Source organism: Arachis hypogaea, chromosome 10 (assembly GCF_003086295.3).
Source record: "Arachis hypogaea cultivar Tifrunner chromosome 10, arahy.Tifrunner.gnm2.J5K5, whole genome shotgun sequence".
Lineage (NCBI taxonomy): Eukaryota > Viridiplantae > Streptophyta > Magnoliopsida > Fabales > Fabaceae > Arachis > Arachis hypogaea.
In genome coordinates this window covers 114,107,005-114,123,140 of record NC_092045.1, presented here as the reverse complement: position 1 = coordinate 114,123,140, position 16,136 = coordinate 114,107,005, and the positions used below count along the sequence as shown (strand labels likewise).

The window sequence follows — 16,136 nt, the reverse complement described above, 5'->3', positions numbered from 1 at the left end:
TCCTCACACACACAACCCTCACCAACCTTAACGTTTTCTTCTTTCACAGGGCCACATTATTCACCATGCCAATCAACTCACAAGACCAACGTGCATTGACGCCCCCCAAAAATTTCCATATAAGGATCAACTCTCTATTCCCATCTAATTAATCACATACCATACAAAGATATTTCAATTCATATCCCAATATGGCTGAGCCACAAGGTGGTGGTGCTGAAGGAAGCAGGCGTAGAAGCACTAGTGCCGCAAGGCGTGGCGCGGCGGCGCCGACGCAAGAGGGAGCGCCGCCGCCATCTCCGAGTAGTCCATGCGGCGCTTGCAAGTTCTTGAGGAGGAAGTGTGTTGCAGGATGCATCTTTGCACCCCACTTTAGCTCGGACCAAGGTGCCGCTAAGTTTGCGGCGGTTCACAAGGTGTTTGGTGCTAGCAATGTGTCGAAGCTTTTGTTGCATGTTCCGGCACACCGCCGCAATGAAGCGGTGGCGACTATTTGTTACGAGGCTCAGGCAAGGCTATCTGATCCGGTTTATGGTTGTGTGTCCACCATTCTCTCTTTGCAACAACAGGTTAATCTTTAATTTTGCACTTGCTTTTTACAACTCCTGGTTTTTTTTTAGTTGTTTAAATTAAAGCATGCTTGCATGAATTCAGTGACACCAAGTAGCTATATGGATCGTCAATGCAGGTAGTAATGTTACTGGTTTGCAATTAAAACTCAGAAAGATAATTGATTTCAAAAAAGAATTAACAATGATGGAAGATGTTTGGACATAAACAAGAACAATTTTATAAGAAATTAATGTATTAATTAATACTAACACGTCTATTAATTTATTTTTTTTATAAATTAAATACGTAGAATAATAACAAATATAAAGCAAGTCAAGATAGTAAATATATATTTAATGTTCTAATTAAGAAGCTTTATTACATTCAAACTATGCACACGGACACTTTCCTGAATTATTATATCAGCTCACATTTTAGAATATTTGTCTACATTCGTCTGTACGCGTGGCTACGGTATCTAACCGTATTTTAATAAAAAAAATTACAATAAGTTTAAATACACTTATATACCATCATATATTAACGTATTCAATATTCTTAACATGTATTTTTAAAATGAGTTTATAAATAGTATATGTTATTTTTTATAAAAATAAAAAATATTTAAAATACTTTATATAATTAAAAGTAGACATTAAAACAGTTAAAAAAATATTTTATATTTTAATATTAATAAAATATAAAAATATTATTATAATTTATTTAAAAAATATTTTATATTTTATATATAAGATGTATTCCCAAAACACCAAAAATATATCTGCGTGTTCCGTGTTATATCCGTATCCGTCTATCATAAGATTTGAATATCATAAGATTTGAATATACGAAATAGTGTGTATATATATATATATATATATATATATATATATATAATGAATAACATTTCAGACAAAAAAAAATTGTGCTTCAAACTCTTCCTATATTCCAATAATAGATGACAGATTACAAAAAGTAAAATCTCTAAAACAACATCAACTAAGTTTTAAAGTATATACGTATTCTTGTACTAAATATTATATTATTAAAATATACCGTATATTGAAATTGCATATGGAATAACAGGTGATGTACATATCACGTATTCATTCTCGTAGTTATGCTCTAAGTTTAGGATTCAGGATTATATGTCGATTGACGCAGTTATATGCTCTTGAATGACTAGCTCCTAACTTGCATCCTACAAAACATGTACTTGAATGTTTAAGGCATTCTTACTATTCTTATAAATTTCTCCCCACCTAAAAAAATCATAAGAAAAATAAAGACCTGGCTAAAATTCCTAATTAGCACCTTCAATTTTATAAAATTTATTATTAAATTCTCTTTATTTTTTCACCACTAATTATAGATCCATCATCTATAAAATAACGTCATTATATATAAGAAAACAGAAGCTCTAAATCTTTTGAATATAAAACTCTGATATCATATCATGAAACTAATCATCCTAAAAATTTAAATAGATAAGAAGAGACAACACGAATATTATATTTCTAACAAAAACTAAATTTTCTCTTGGACCAATTCAGGTGGCATCTTTGCAAGCAGAGGTGGCTATGACTCAAACTCAAGTGATGAATGGAAGGATTGCATATGCAAGTGTTCTTGACACCACCCAGCAGCAGCAACAGCAACAACAAGCACTACAGCATCACCACCCAAACATGATCAACACTCTGGGGCTGTATCCGGCATTCTCAAACAGCTCATCTGCCTCCACAACTAACCTTATGAACATCACCAACTTCAACCCTGCTACCGGTGGTTTCGACCTCTCAATGGAGGCGGCAACAGCACCCTCATCGTCTCACAGCATTCATCCACTTCATCATAATAGCAATTTCTCTCGCTTGTCTCAATATGATGATGATGATGAACAAGAAAGCAAGATTCCTCCGGTCTTTAACCCTGATCTTTAGTAGCTATTTATATTCACCGTAAAAAACCATCAGTTTTTGTTTAATGTTTGGTCTTCCTTTGATTTACTCTTTCTATGACTCTGTCAGTTTCAAGTTTACATGCGAAAGAGAATTGAGTTTGGGGGGTATAGTTGGGGGATTAATAAATGATAAATTTACCTAAACTTTTTCCAACTAAATGAAGTTTTAAGTTTATAATATAAATTATGGTCATTGCTTGATTGATGGAATGACAATGCAATTCCCTTTTTACTTAAGCATGTTGTTAATTGTATACAAGGAAGGCGGAAAATCCTGCTTTGTAAAGCATTAAGGATTTAAGTTAGATTAAATTTAGGTACTAAACTCAAAAAACATAATGGTTTCCTAACCCTAACTTACCTCATTTGAGAAGGAGTATGATGCAAATTGTTTTAGCAACATCCTCTTAAAATATAAAATTGTCTTCTTTTAATAATTTGTTTATTTAATTTATTATTATTCCCTCCTTCTTCCTTTCTTTTAATAGTTTGAAGGCAATGACTCCCTCCTCAATCAATTCAAAAGAACCTTTTACTTTGTTGCTTTCTACCCCAAATACGTTCGCCAACTCATGTTATATATAACATTAACAAGGCACTAAATATAAAAAAAAATGACTAAAAATGTACATTTAAAACTAGGTATATTTAAGATTTATTCAAGTCAAATGAGGTTGACCTAAAGGAAGAGTTTATCCACATTAACTCATTTTGTAAAAGCTCATGCCAACAAAAACATCGGTATTCCTTTCACAACTAATCCATATCCTTAAACAAAAACGTGTCTCAAGTGTCTTCCGAAGGCAAAGTTCCAAAGCATGAAGGGCTGCTGCAAAAGCATGGCAGACCATTGGCCTTTTTCCTGATTTCTCCATAGCTAAATGTAAGCTCTTCATCTTTCTGGATATCTTTCGAAGCAAAGAAGCAGAGGCGGGGGAACAAAGCTCCTGAACTTCTAATTAGCTTTGTGCTTAAGTTACCACCATCACAAGAATGATTAACAAATCGGGCAACATTTCCTATTCTTGTGGCATCAATATTCAATCTCAAGCATACGTTTCCAGATGGAAGATGTTCCCTTACAACCAAAAGCGCAGAAGAGAATCTACCATGTGATGATTTTTCATCATAACATTGATGTCTCCTCCGCGCTTCCTTGGTTGTCAAGAGTTCGCCTTTTCCAAGCAGGAAACCATGAATCAGTTTTACATTCGTATGATGTATTGGATACACTAAAAGAAATCCAAGTGTGAGAGCACAACTTAAAGAATCAAGGAATTATTAGCAACCAAGGTAGTTAACAATGACATCCTAACCAAAATACAAAATACTTCTCAAATGTGTATATATGCATGATAAGCAAACCAACCTTGGAAAGACATCTTATTAAACACAAACTCTTAACTACAAATGCATAATGATTTCAAAAGAATCAAAAATAAAAAATCAAAAGAGAACAGCTCAAATAGATAACTTGTGCAAATATCTGGTTCAAATCCCCAAACAGAGATAGCTAAAGCAGACAGATCGCATATCAGACAACTAAAGCACCCGACAGTGAAATAAAATTGATCAAAGCAATTAGCATCAACAAAAAAATTATCAAACAGTCATAAAACTTCACAACCAGAGAAAAATTAGAATCATGTGACTCGAACAAAAAACAGAGCACTGAGTAAAACTCAAAGCAAAGTCAGAAAAAGAGAAGAAGCAAACTAGAAGAACAGGTTGTACGAAAAAGCGAAGAACAAGACCATCAGATTGAAAGACAAGCTCAGAAGAGTTTGACCGATGGCACCCACAAATTTGAAGCAAGCACGCAGAGTTCACTTATCAAGCATTTTGAGGATGGGACCAGTGGCCCTAAGACTTCATATTTATATTTCAGGGCAGGCTCTTCAGTTTAATGTTCAGAGATAAACAACTCCTAACTTGTTATGTGCAATCCCATCAACCCCACAATCAAACACATCGATCTCAATCTCATACAGAGACCAAAGGAGTTCCTAAAATTACTTGTAGGCAAAGCAGCATTGAAAAATAATAGAGAATAAGGAATCGGATCATAAAACACCATAGAAAATACTAGAACGTGGCTTGAACTAATATTCATACAACTTTATAAAGGGCAAGAAGACATCCGATCTCATAATTGAGAACCATTCAGTTCTGTCTATGTCAACTGCCTTTCACATAACCCTTCTAAATAGAAGGTTGCAATTGAATGCCTCACTTGATGACACCAGTGAACTTACAATAACTTCTTAGGTTCATTTCCAGATTTCAAATATGCATTCTGCGAAGATACTGATTTCACCTCCTATATGGATTGCCATAAGCAAAGAGGCCTCTGTCTCTTTCTAAATAAAGACCTCCTTAGTCCTTATAGCTTCAAAGCAACCTAGGTGAGTACTTAACCAGCACAAAAATTCAAACAAGAAAGAGACTTATGCCACTAGTTAAAGGACACTCCTACAACATCAGTCAAGATTCAATAACTTGAACTCATACTTGGATTTCAAGTATTCAATGATATACATAACATTGATTGCACCTCCAATATGGGTAGCAAAGACCAAAAAGCAGAGAAACCAGTGCTTCTAGGACTATCTAGTATCTATTGATCTATAACCTACAGCCAACTCAATCAAACAAACTAACAATTTTCATATCTATAAAAATACTTCTCCTATCAACCAGTGCATTATTTCATCACTAGGCCCTGTTTTGTACATTGTATAAGGCATGATAGAATTTTATTTAACACTATCAAATCGAATTTTATCACATGTTTGAAGCTATATGAGTTAAACACTAAACTTAAAAGAAGAAAACACAAAGAAATGATTTAGCAGATACCTGCATACTCAAACAAGAACTCCTCTTTCCGAATCCACTGGTCAGAATGCAAACACCACCCTTTCCTTGCATCCCTCACAATCTTCACCCGAACAGCAACCCCATTCTGAGTCAACCGGTTTCCGCACTCTGGTCCGCACCCACATCCCGGCCCGCACTCACTGCCCACGTCATCCAGCCCACCCAAGCCCAAACAAGGGCAGTCGGAACCCACACCGCCACAAGCCTCGCAGTCGCAACCAGACAACACACTCTGACCTAACTCGTCGACCAAACTCACCGATTCCGCGGGGATCCGACTCGGCGCGGAGGCGAGAGGAGCAGCGGCTCCCCAGGGTTGGCGGAGGAGGCGGGATGCGGCGGAGGGAAGGATGAGGGAAGGGGTGTAGAGGAAGTAGGCGTAGGGGTAGTGGTCGACGGTGTTGCGGAAAGGGACTGGAAGGTTCTCGAAGGTTCTAGATGCGTCGGAGGATCGGCGGGTGGTGATGGAGGCGGAGGCCTTGTGGAGGGATGTAGAGGTTATGGAGACAGCGGCGAGTTCCGGTGGGGTTAGCCATGGAAGGATGAGGTCGGCGCATTGGAGAAGTGGGTCGTTGGAGCAGCTGGCTTTTCTGGGAACTGTCTCTTCTGCCATTAACATGAAATGCTCAACACGATGATAAAACTAATTTAAATTAAAAGATGAAAACTTTATTTTTCAGAAGGAAAACAAAAATTAAGATAGTATTATTTCGAAAAAAAAAAACATTATTATTGCAAAAATTATTTTTTAAATCATTTACTATGTCTTTCACATGGTTCTTCAATTCTTAAATCATTTACTCAATAATCAAGTTTGATCCCTCGATAATTATTTTGTGAAATGAGAGAGAGACACAGAGATGAGACGAGAGAGCTTGCTATAATGTGAGAGAAATTATTAGTGTGAGTTTCAAGCTAACTAAATTAGTTAGAGTTATACAATATATATATATAGCAAGTGTTTACACTTAAATAATAACTTAACTAACAACTAATTGCTATACAAATGGTCTACCATATACCAAATCAAGCATGGGAAGTTTGGACACACATTTTTGTTGATCTTAAAATTCTAATAAAAAACAGTTTTGATTGATTGAATTTCTACGAGATCATTTTCATCTAGAACCAACTCATCCACATAAATCAATATCACAGTAAAGGAAGAATCAGAATTGAATTTAGTGAAGAAGGAACAATCATGTTTGGATTGTTTGTAGCCATGATTGAAAATAACAGAACAAAGTTAGATTTTATTATCTACTAGCTTGTTTAAATTCATATAGAGACTTGTCAAGTTTACACATCAAATCAGAGAAAGAAAAAGTGGCAAGTTAAGTAGTGGACGCGTATAAACCATTTTTGTTGAGATCCATAGATCAATATATTGTTGGTTATGATACCATGTTAAATGATAAAGAATAGAGAAGTAAAAATGTGACAGAGAAAGAAGATGAGAAGAGAGAACTAGTTGTAGTGTGAGAGAAATGATTAGTGTGAGTTTCAAATTAACTAAATAAGTTAGAGTTGTTACAATATATATATATAAAATATTTACACTTAAATAGCTTAACTAGCAACTAATTGCTATACAAAATGCCTACCATCTACCAAAATGCAGATGAAATATCATCTAAGTTAGGTAACATATTTCATTGACTTTCGTGAGTAGTTATCAAATTTGGACCATTTCAATAGTCGGACCGAAAATTCAATTATTCGATCATCAATTTGAGATGGTTCATCATTTAGACCGATTAAGTAATTAACTCAGTCAAATTTAATTAGACTCGGTGAAATATGTTCAAAATTAGGGGGTAAATGCGGATTGAATATGGTTAAAATTTCAATCTGATTTGCACTAAAATCATTGGATCAAATCCAATATTCGTAATTTTTAAGCTTGCATCCAATTTTATCTGAACCGCACAACTTATTTTTATTTAAAAAATATCAATAAAATACTATTTTCTACTATTTTAAATATGTTTACTCTTAAAATATTATTAAACATATTTTTCTTAAATAATAAAAATAAAATAATACAACATATATAATAATTATTACTTTATTAGTTGAAATAAAACATAAAAAGAATATTTACTTATTTATTTATTTATTCTTGCGAATCTGTGAATATGCGGATACCTATATGAAATCCGCAATTCAATCCTATTAGTGTGCGGATTGGATTCGATCTGATCTTATAGTCTTGCGGATCAAATCGATATCTGCAATTTTTACATCAGATAAATATCCGCAATTTTACATATATACGAATCAGATTCAATTCATGAACACCCCTATTCAAAATTGGTTTAAACTAACCTAGTCAAACTAGAAAAAAATATGATTTTCTATACATAATTTTTTTTATTAAATGTATTACGTAAATGAAAAATTATATTCACAAATTAAAAAAAACATTAACTACAATATATTTTCTATTTCTATAACTTCTATTTTTATTTCTTTCTATAAATATTTTTAAAAAATATAATAAATATAAATTAATTGATGAGTTATGTTATTAAAATTTAAAAATAATAATTAATTAAATACAAAATAAAATTAAAAAAAATATATTTATTATAAAATAAAAAATTATATATAATTATTTAATTATGACTGAATCAATCAATTCAATATATAATCTATTAATTAAACTAATAATCTAATGATCTAATAATTTAACCGGTTTAATTATATCTCCAATTCTGATAACTATACTTCTGTGATGATCAATAAAATCCAAAACTAACTCTTAAATATATCACCAGGGTAATACAGCTCTTAAGCTATGACTATGATGATCATCCTATGATTCTTATACTGCTCCTTTAATGTGATGTTTTCTTCTTCTCTCTAGACATTGTGATCTTGTATTGATCTATTTGAGTGAATTAATTTATTTAAATGTTTATATAGTTGTGAGTTTAAGTTAATTAGTTTTTATATAGAATATATTTTGATGGATGTGAACTGCCTCTACTTAATCATTTGTTATATGCCTTTAATTTGTAGTGTAGGCCGTTGCTTATATATAGTTTCATGAGATTGTTGGATTGTAGACAAACATATTATTTTTAATTGTCAAATAGTTAAGGGTGTTGAGCATGATTAATGCGCAAACAAACATAGTTGAAACAATAATATTGAATAATAGTATAATACTGACAGCTTGGTATAGAAAATATTTTAATTCAACTTAAAAAATTATATCATATAATATAATCGAGGATGAGTGTTGTGTGAGAATTATTATTATTTTAAGGGTTAAATAAGTCAGAATGTAGAAAACATTTTTTTGTATCAATAAATATGTATGCAAAGATTAATGGAAGCAAGATCCTTTTCGTGTAAAGTGTATTAGATAAGCAGCCTTTAACCAAACAAGATTGCGAGCTGCAAATAAATAAGATTAGTCATAATATTATATTATTAGACTACTAATTAACATTATTTTATTACTGAGGCCACGCCGATTGAATCTATTACCATATTTAAATCAAATTTGGTTGCAGATCCCAACTACAATGACAACGACAAGAGAAAGAACCGAAGAATGTAAATCTACCCACATGACCACATGGCCTTCCCAAACATATGGATTATGATAGATCCACACGTATGCATGCACCTATGTCAAAATATCAGACCCCTATCCTTGCCTTGTCTCACTAGATTTGCATATTTTTTTTTAAATTTAATTATTTTGTCAATTCTATAATTTTATCAAAATTTTAATTAAATTTTTATATATTTTTTTAATTAAATCTTTATATCATATCAGATTTTATAATTAAATTTTTATTATGACAAAAATATTAAAACAATTAATAGAATATTCTATTAAATTATATAAAATATTTAGTCAAATGTTAGGCATATTTATTTTGCTTATCCCAGCATTTTTATTACAATAGAGATTTAATTATAAAATTTAATATAGTATCGAAATTAAAAAATATAAGAATTTAATAAAAATTTAATAAAACTATGAAGACTGATAAAATAATTAAATTTTTTATAAGAAATATTTAAAAGTAAGAAGAAGTTATTATTTTTAATTATTAATTTAATTTTTTTATTTAATAATTTAATAACATAATTTTAGTTTATATTTTTTAAATATTAATGGTTAATTGATGGTCAAAAATTTAAAATTAATAAATTCTATTGATTATTTAATATTTCTCATTTCTTATATAATCTTTTTTAAATAAAGACAAGTTTTGAGAAGGGTTATACGAGAGAGATAATTTCTTATTTGTTATTTATTAGACAATTTTTTAACTATACATCTATAGTAACACAAATTGATGTGTAGTGAGAGAATTAAAGACATAAAATGAAAGGGTAATGTTAGGGAGACAAAAAAAATAGTCAAAATTTGTCTTATATAGCATTTATTAATTGTCGCAACAATTAATAAATGTTAAATAAGACAAGTTATGACTGTTTTTAGCTGATTTTCTTTGGTTATTGTACAAGATGTCTCTGGTACGGGTTGAGAGATGGATCGGAAACTTGCGGGTCAAAGCGGATGCCGGATTATCTGATTGGAACAATGGGGGGTGGTACCTGCAAAGACACTCCGACGCTCAAGTCAGAATGGATCCAAGAGGTATAAGATGTGAGGAATGAATGAATACCTGAGGGGGCTGGGGCTTCCCTTTATATAGGCGATGGAAATAATTATCTTATCTTATCTTATTTGGTTAAGATAAGGGAGGTATTTGAATTTGATTGTTAGTTAGAAGCTCTAGTGGGCCGGTTCCAGGCTTTGTAGAAGGGCGAAAGGGGTCGGACCCGGGTAACCGGGTTCAGGGACCGTTTCGGGTGTAGGATCCGTGGGCCGGATCCGTAACAGTTGTCCCCGGAGCGAGAGAGTGAAGGTGCTCGGTCTCATCACTGAAGGAACCTTTTTTCTCGCCGTTGTGGTTTGGCAAGGAGATTGTTGTTTGATTTTTTCGGTCGAGGTCGGGGATTCGGAGAGTTCCTGACCGTTTCATGGTAAGGCGAGGAGTGCGTTATTTGAGCGTCTCATCCCATGCTGGGTTTGATGACCGTTCCGAGGAAGGGCTTGGAGATCAGATCTGGAATAGTTCTGTTATTTAGATATCCGTTTTGTTGATTGGATATAGTTCTATTGGCCTCGAGAAAATCAATCGCCGGGCTGCCATTTTTTATTGTTTGGATACCCGTTTTATTATTCGGATATCCATTTTTGTTGGCCTTGGGGCAATCGATTCCCGGGTAGCCATTTACTTAGTTGGATATCCATTCTGTTATTTGGATATCCATTTTGTTGGCCTCGGGATAATCGATTCTCGAGTAGCCATTTACTTAGTTGGATATCCATTTTATTATTTGGATATCCGTTTTATTGGCTTCGGGGTGATCAATTCCCGGGTAGCCGTTTACTTATTTGGATATCTGTTTTATTATTTGGATATTCGTTTTATTGGCTTTGGGGTGATCGATTCCCGGGTAGTCGTTTACTTATTTGGATATCCGTTTTGTTGGCCTCGGGGTGATCGATCCCTGGGCCGCCATTTTTTGTTATTTGGATACTCGTTTTGTTATTTGGATATCTGTTTTGTTGGCCTAGGGGTGATTAATCCCTGGGTATCCGTTTACTTATTTGGATATCCGTTTTATTATTTGGATATTCGTTTTGTTGGCTTCGGGGTGATCGATCCCTGGTTTGCCGTTTACTTATTTGGATATCTGTTCTGTTATTTGGATATCCGTTCTATTGGCCTCGGGGTGATCAATCCCTGGGTCGCCATTTTTTGTTGTTTGGATACCCGTTTTGTTATTTGGATATCCGTTTTGTTGGCCTAGGGGTGATCGATCCCTGGGTAGCCGTTTACTTATTTGGATATCCATTTTATTATTTGGATATCTGTTTTGTTGGCCTCGGGTGATCGATCTCTGGGTAGCCGTTTACTTATTTGGATATCCGTTTTATTATTTAGACATCCGTTTTGTTGGCCTCGGGGTGATCGATCCCCGGGCTGCTATTTTTTTATTTGGATACCGATTTTGTTATTTGGATATCCATTTTGTTGGCTTCGGGTGATCGATCCCTGGGTAGCCGTTTACTTATTTGGATATCCATTTTATTATTTGGATATCCGTTTTGTTGGCCTCGGGGTGATCGATCCCCGGGCCACCATTTTTTTTATTTGGATACTCGTTTTGTTATTTGGATATCCGTTTTGTTGGCCTAGGGGTGATCGATCCCTGGGTAGCTATTTACTTATTTGGATATTCGTTTTATTATTTTGATATCCGTTTTATTGGCTTTGGGTGATCGATCCTTGGGTAGCCGTTTACTTATTTGGATATCTGTTTTGTTGGCCTCGAGGTGATGATCCCCGGGCCGCAATTTTTTTTTATTTGGATACCAGTTTTATTATTTGGTTATCCGTTTTGTTGGCCTAAGGATGTTCGATCCCCCGGGGTTGCCACGTTTAGTTCATGCCATCAGACGAGGAAATGCTTTTGAAAAAATGAATTTCATTTGTGGTTTGGTCCAAGTTAAAACCTCCCAATGTGGGTAGAAAAGAGAGCCTCGATCTTTGTGGAATTCCAGAATCTTGAGAGTTTGGTCTCATCTAGTCTTTCGAGCCTGTAGGCTCCTTTTTTTATTACCGTCTTGATTTGGTAAGGACCCTCCCAGTTGGGCGTGAGCTTCCCTTCTCCGGGAGTGGGTGGACCGATGTCGTTTCCTCCCTCGATTCTGCGCGGACTTTGGTCTTGGCGTGCATCGAGGTCGGCGAGGAAGATGCCTGTCGCGTTTCGGAATCTCTTGCAGAGGGGCGAGCTGGTGTTCTCACACTCTACCACGACTGTCCGGTCCCCGTATATCATTTCGATAGTGCCGTTATCAGCCTGAAACTCATGATTAGAAACTTGGTGAAAATGACGGCGGATAAATCGTTAATGGTTTTTCTTCCGAAGATGATGTTGTTGGCGGTAGAGTCCTTGAGGACGACAAACTCGGATAGGACTGTCGTCCTCTGGCTACCGTCCCCTATTTTAAGGGGGAGTATGATGGAGCCGTCAGGTTTAAGGAAGTTATTCCCGAGCCCGGTTACCCCATTACGGTGGGTTTGTTGGTTTTCGTTTCGGAGCCTGAGTTTGTCGAAGGCTCCCCAGAAGAGGATGTTAGAATCCGCTCTGATATCAACTAATATTCTCCTAACTAGTCCTGTTCTAATCTTTGCTGAGATGATGAATAGGGCATCTTCCACCGAGGTGCCGTGTTGGCAATCCCCGGGGGAGAACGTTATTGCTTCAGTGGTGATGAGCTTTGGTGGTTGGTTTCTTACTGTCAAGACTTTAAGGTCCTTCTTTAGCGCTAATTTTGACTTTTTTAGTGTATCATTGTCCATAATGACGTTTACGACTATGGTCGGGTCCGTTTCTGGGCTTTTCCGATGGGCTTGCCTTTGTGTCCTTGGGTTGCGTCCTTCACGTTCTGGTGACCTGTCCCTTTCTGTGCGTTTCATTTCCCTGATAATCTTGGTGAACTCGGGGAGCTTGTCGTCTCGTATGGCTTGCTCCAGAGTGTCCTTTAAGTCGAAGCAATCCTATGTTTTGTGCCTGTATCCTCGGTGGTAGTCGCAATATAGGCTTTTGTTGTCGCATGTTCGTTCCTTAAGTGGACGAGCCTTTGGGAGGACGCCTCAGTCCGCTATTTGTGGTAGATCTCGGTGATGGGAGCTGGCAAGGGGGTGTAATTTGAGAATTTCCCGACTCTGGGGTGTCGGTTTGCATTTTTCCGGTTTGGGATGTTCCTTCTCTTTTTCTCTTGGTAGGGTATTTTGCCGAGGTGCCGTGATGTTGTTCTGCCGTTTGTTGGCAACCATGACTTGTCTGACCTCCTCATTGTTTATGTATTCCTTAACGACGCTCTGAATCTCGTGCATAGTCCAAATTGGTTTGGTGGTGAGATGCTTTCAGAAATCCTTGTTCATGAGCCCATTGGTCAGACAGAGGCTTGCGACTGAGTCCATAAGTCCGTTGACCTTTAGGCATTCGTCGTTGAATCTGTCCAGGTATTTTCTCGTGGACTCATCCTGTCTTTGGGTAACTCCTAACAAGCTGATGGGGGTGTTTGGCTTTGGTGATTCTAGTGGTGAACTGGGCCATAAATTTCCTCGAGATATCGTGGAAGCTGGTTATGGACCCCTTTGGGAGGGCGTTGAACCATTTGATTGCAAGTCCAGCTAGGGTTACCGAGAAGGCTCTGCATCGGACCGCATCAGCAGCCCCTTCCAGGTTCATCCTGGCCTCGAAGGCCGTCAGGTGTTCCTAGGGATCTTTGGTTCCGTCATATTTCATGTCCGTGAGCTTGTCAAAGCCCCTGGGGAGTTTTTCTCTTAGGATCTTCTCCTTGAAGGGGGTGGCCCCCATTATCACGTGCTCGCTTCTTGTGCGCTTGGCTTCCCGATGTCGACGGTTATCCTCCGTGTTGCGTCAGTGTCCTGGGTCGCGGGAGACGCTGCGATCATGTCTTTTGCCGTGTCGCCGCTCAGGTGACCTGTGGCAAGATCTTGACCTGGAGGTAGCGTGGCTTCTACTTTCCGTGTGGTGCCGTTCCTTGGTAGTAACTCGGCCTTCGAGTTCCTGCACCCGAAGGAAAAGGTCCATGATTATCTATGCCGCCTTTTCTCCTAGGTTGTTGGGAGCTCGTGTTTCGATGGCTGTCCGACCATTCGGCGGCGGTGTTGGTTGGTGGACAGCGCTTGCGACCCTTCCCTGGGTGGGGGGTTTGACCTCCCGGCACTCGGGAGTTGGGCTTCTGGTCGGTGAGTTACGGTGATGTCTTGGGGATCGCTCCTCAAGTTCATCCGCCATGTTGTCACGACCTGTTGTGTCTGGCTTCATGGGGGGATCAGGTTTTGGAGGTCCTGTGGCTTCCGTGTTCCGTGTGATGCCACTCGGCCCTCGAGATTTTGCATTCGAAGGCAGAGGTCTTGATTTATCTGGATCGCTTTTTTTCCAAGCCGTCGTGGGCTCGGGGTTCATGCTGTGGACGACCTTCCCCCTTTGGTTGTTGCTGGGGTGAGGTTGGCTGGCGAACAAAACTCGTCACTCTTTGGTGAGTGGGAGGGATGGTCTCCTGACGTTCGGGGGTTGGGGTTCGTGTATGTGAGTGGTGAGGGTCAGGGGATTGCTCTTCGGGGATATCCGTCATGCCGTCACGACGTTGCAAGTTTTCCACAGACGGCGCCAATATACAAGATGTCTCTGGTACGGGTTGAGAGATGGATCGAAAACTTACGGGTTAACGCAGATGCCGGATTATCTGACTGGAGCAATGGGGGTGGTACCTGCAAAGACACTCCGACGCTCAAGTCAGAATGGATCCAAGAGATATAGGATATGAGAAATGAATGAATACCTGAGGGGGGCTGGGGCTCCCTTTTATATAGGCAATGGTAATAATTATCTTATCTTATCTTATTTGGTTAAGATAAGGAAGGTATTTGAATTTGATTGTTAGTTAGAAGCTCTAGCGGGTCGGTTCCAGACCTTCTAGAAGGACGAAAGGGGTCAGACCCGAATAACCAGATTCAGGAACCGTTTCGAGTATAGAATCCGTGGGCCGAATTCGTAACAGTTACCAAATATTTTCGAAATGAAAAATAAAACTAATGATATTAGGTAGCGTTTGTTTTGAGGTACTGAGACAGAGACTGAGAGACTGAGATTCAGTATCGTGTTTGTTAGTTCAGAGACTGATACTAAAATTTCTGTCTCTGTCTCTAAAATTTTAGTATTTCAGTACCTTCAAAAAGTAGAGACACAAGGGACTGAAATTTTTAGAGATGGAGACTGAAACTTTAATAACATTTTATACCTAAAATACTTTCATTTCAATTAATTAATTCCAATTTTACCCTTAATTCCAATTTTACCCTTTGTACAAATTAAATTAGAGTTTCATTCTTGTTTCAATTACTGTCTCCCATTTTACACCAAACAGAATACTAAAATTTATTCCAATCTCTGTCTTTTAGTCTCTGTCTCTCAGTATCAGTCTTTCCATCTCTGTCTCTCCACCAAAAGGTATAGTGTAAATAAAAGTTTATAACAGTTTATTTAGACATTATTGTAACCTTTGGTTGTTTGGCAATTGGCATAGTGAGTAAAATGTCTCTTTTCACAAATTTAGCGATTAATTTATCTCATAATTTGAAAATTTAGGGATTAACAAAGAAAGATAAATAACTCAAGTAGTTACTACATACTAAAAACTCAATGAGGACCAGTTGAGTTTTTATTGGGACAAAAAAAATAGTTTATTCGTTATTGGGACAAAAATATTATTTATATACTAAAATTAGTTATTAATATATTTATATATAAATATATATAATTTAATTTATTTTTAATATATATTTATAAAAAAAGTTTTAAAGATTAATATTTTTATTAAAATTTAGCTAATAGTTAATTATAAAAAAAATAAATAATCTTATATTATTAAATAAAATTTTATATTATTAAAAATATTAATAATAATTAATTAATAATTATAAATTATAAAAATTATTAATTTTTTTAATATTTTTTATATTTATATTTTAACATATAATTTTATATTAATAACTTATTTTACTATACACATACTCATACTCAAGTAACATGGTTGATAATAATCAATTAATCATAACAGTGACAACAATCATGACATGCTCTTAAGATAATACTCCTGATT

General features: G+C 36.2%; 2 protein-coding genes across 3 annotated transcripts; one reads left to right on the top strand and one right to left on the bottom strand.

The window, feature by feature from the left end:
• The first annotated feature begins 45 nt into the window (after positions 1 to 45).
• Positions 46 to 2,659, top strand: LOC112716832 (uncharacterized). The gene is made up of 2 exons (XM_025768849.3): positions 46 to 569; positions 2,106 to 2,659. The coding sequence occupies exons 1-2, from the start codon at positions 192 to 194 to the stop codon at positions 2,493 to 2,495; spliced, it is 768 nt and encodes a 255-aa protein (XP_025624634.1). The 5' UTR covers positions 46 to 191; the 3' UTR covers positions 2,496 to 2,659.
• A 483-nt stretch (positions 2,660 to 3,142) lies between these two features.
• Positions 3,143 to 6,316, bottom strand: LOC112716830 (histone-lysine N-methyltransferase SUVR3). 2 transcript variants are annotated; one of them, XM_025768848.3, is made up of 2 exons: positions 5,375 to 6,316; positions 3,143 to 3,690 (listed from the first exon to the last, which is right to left on the bottom strand). In XM_025768848.3, exons 1-2 carry the CDS (start codon positions 6,012 to 6,014, stop codon positions 3,302 to 3,304), a joined length of 1,029 nt encoding a protein of 342 aa, XP_025624633.1. In that variant the 5' UTR covers positions 6,015 to 6,316; the 3' UTR covers positions 3,143 to 3,301. The 2 variants fall into 2 exon arrangements, with proteins under 2 accessions (XP_025624633.1, XP_025624632.1); XM_025768847.3 differs by having other exon boundaries at positions 3,143 to 3,747; positions 5,375 to 6,241.
• Positions 6,317 to 16,136: the final 9,820 nt, after the last annotated feature.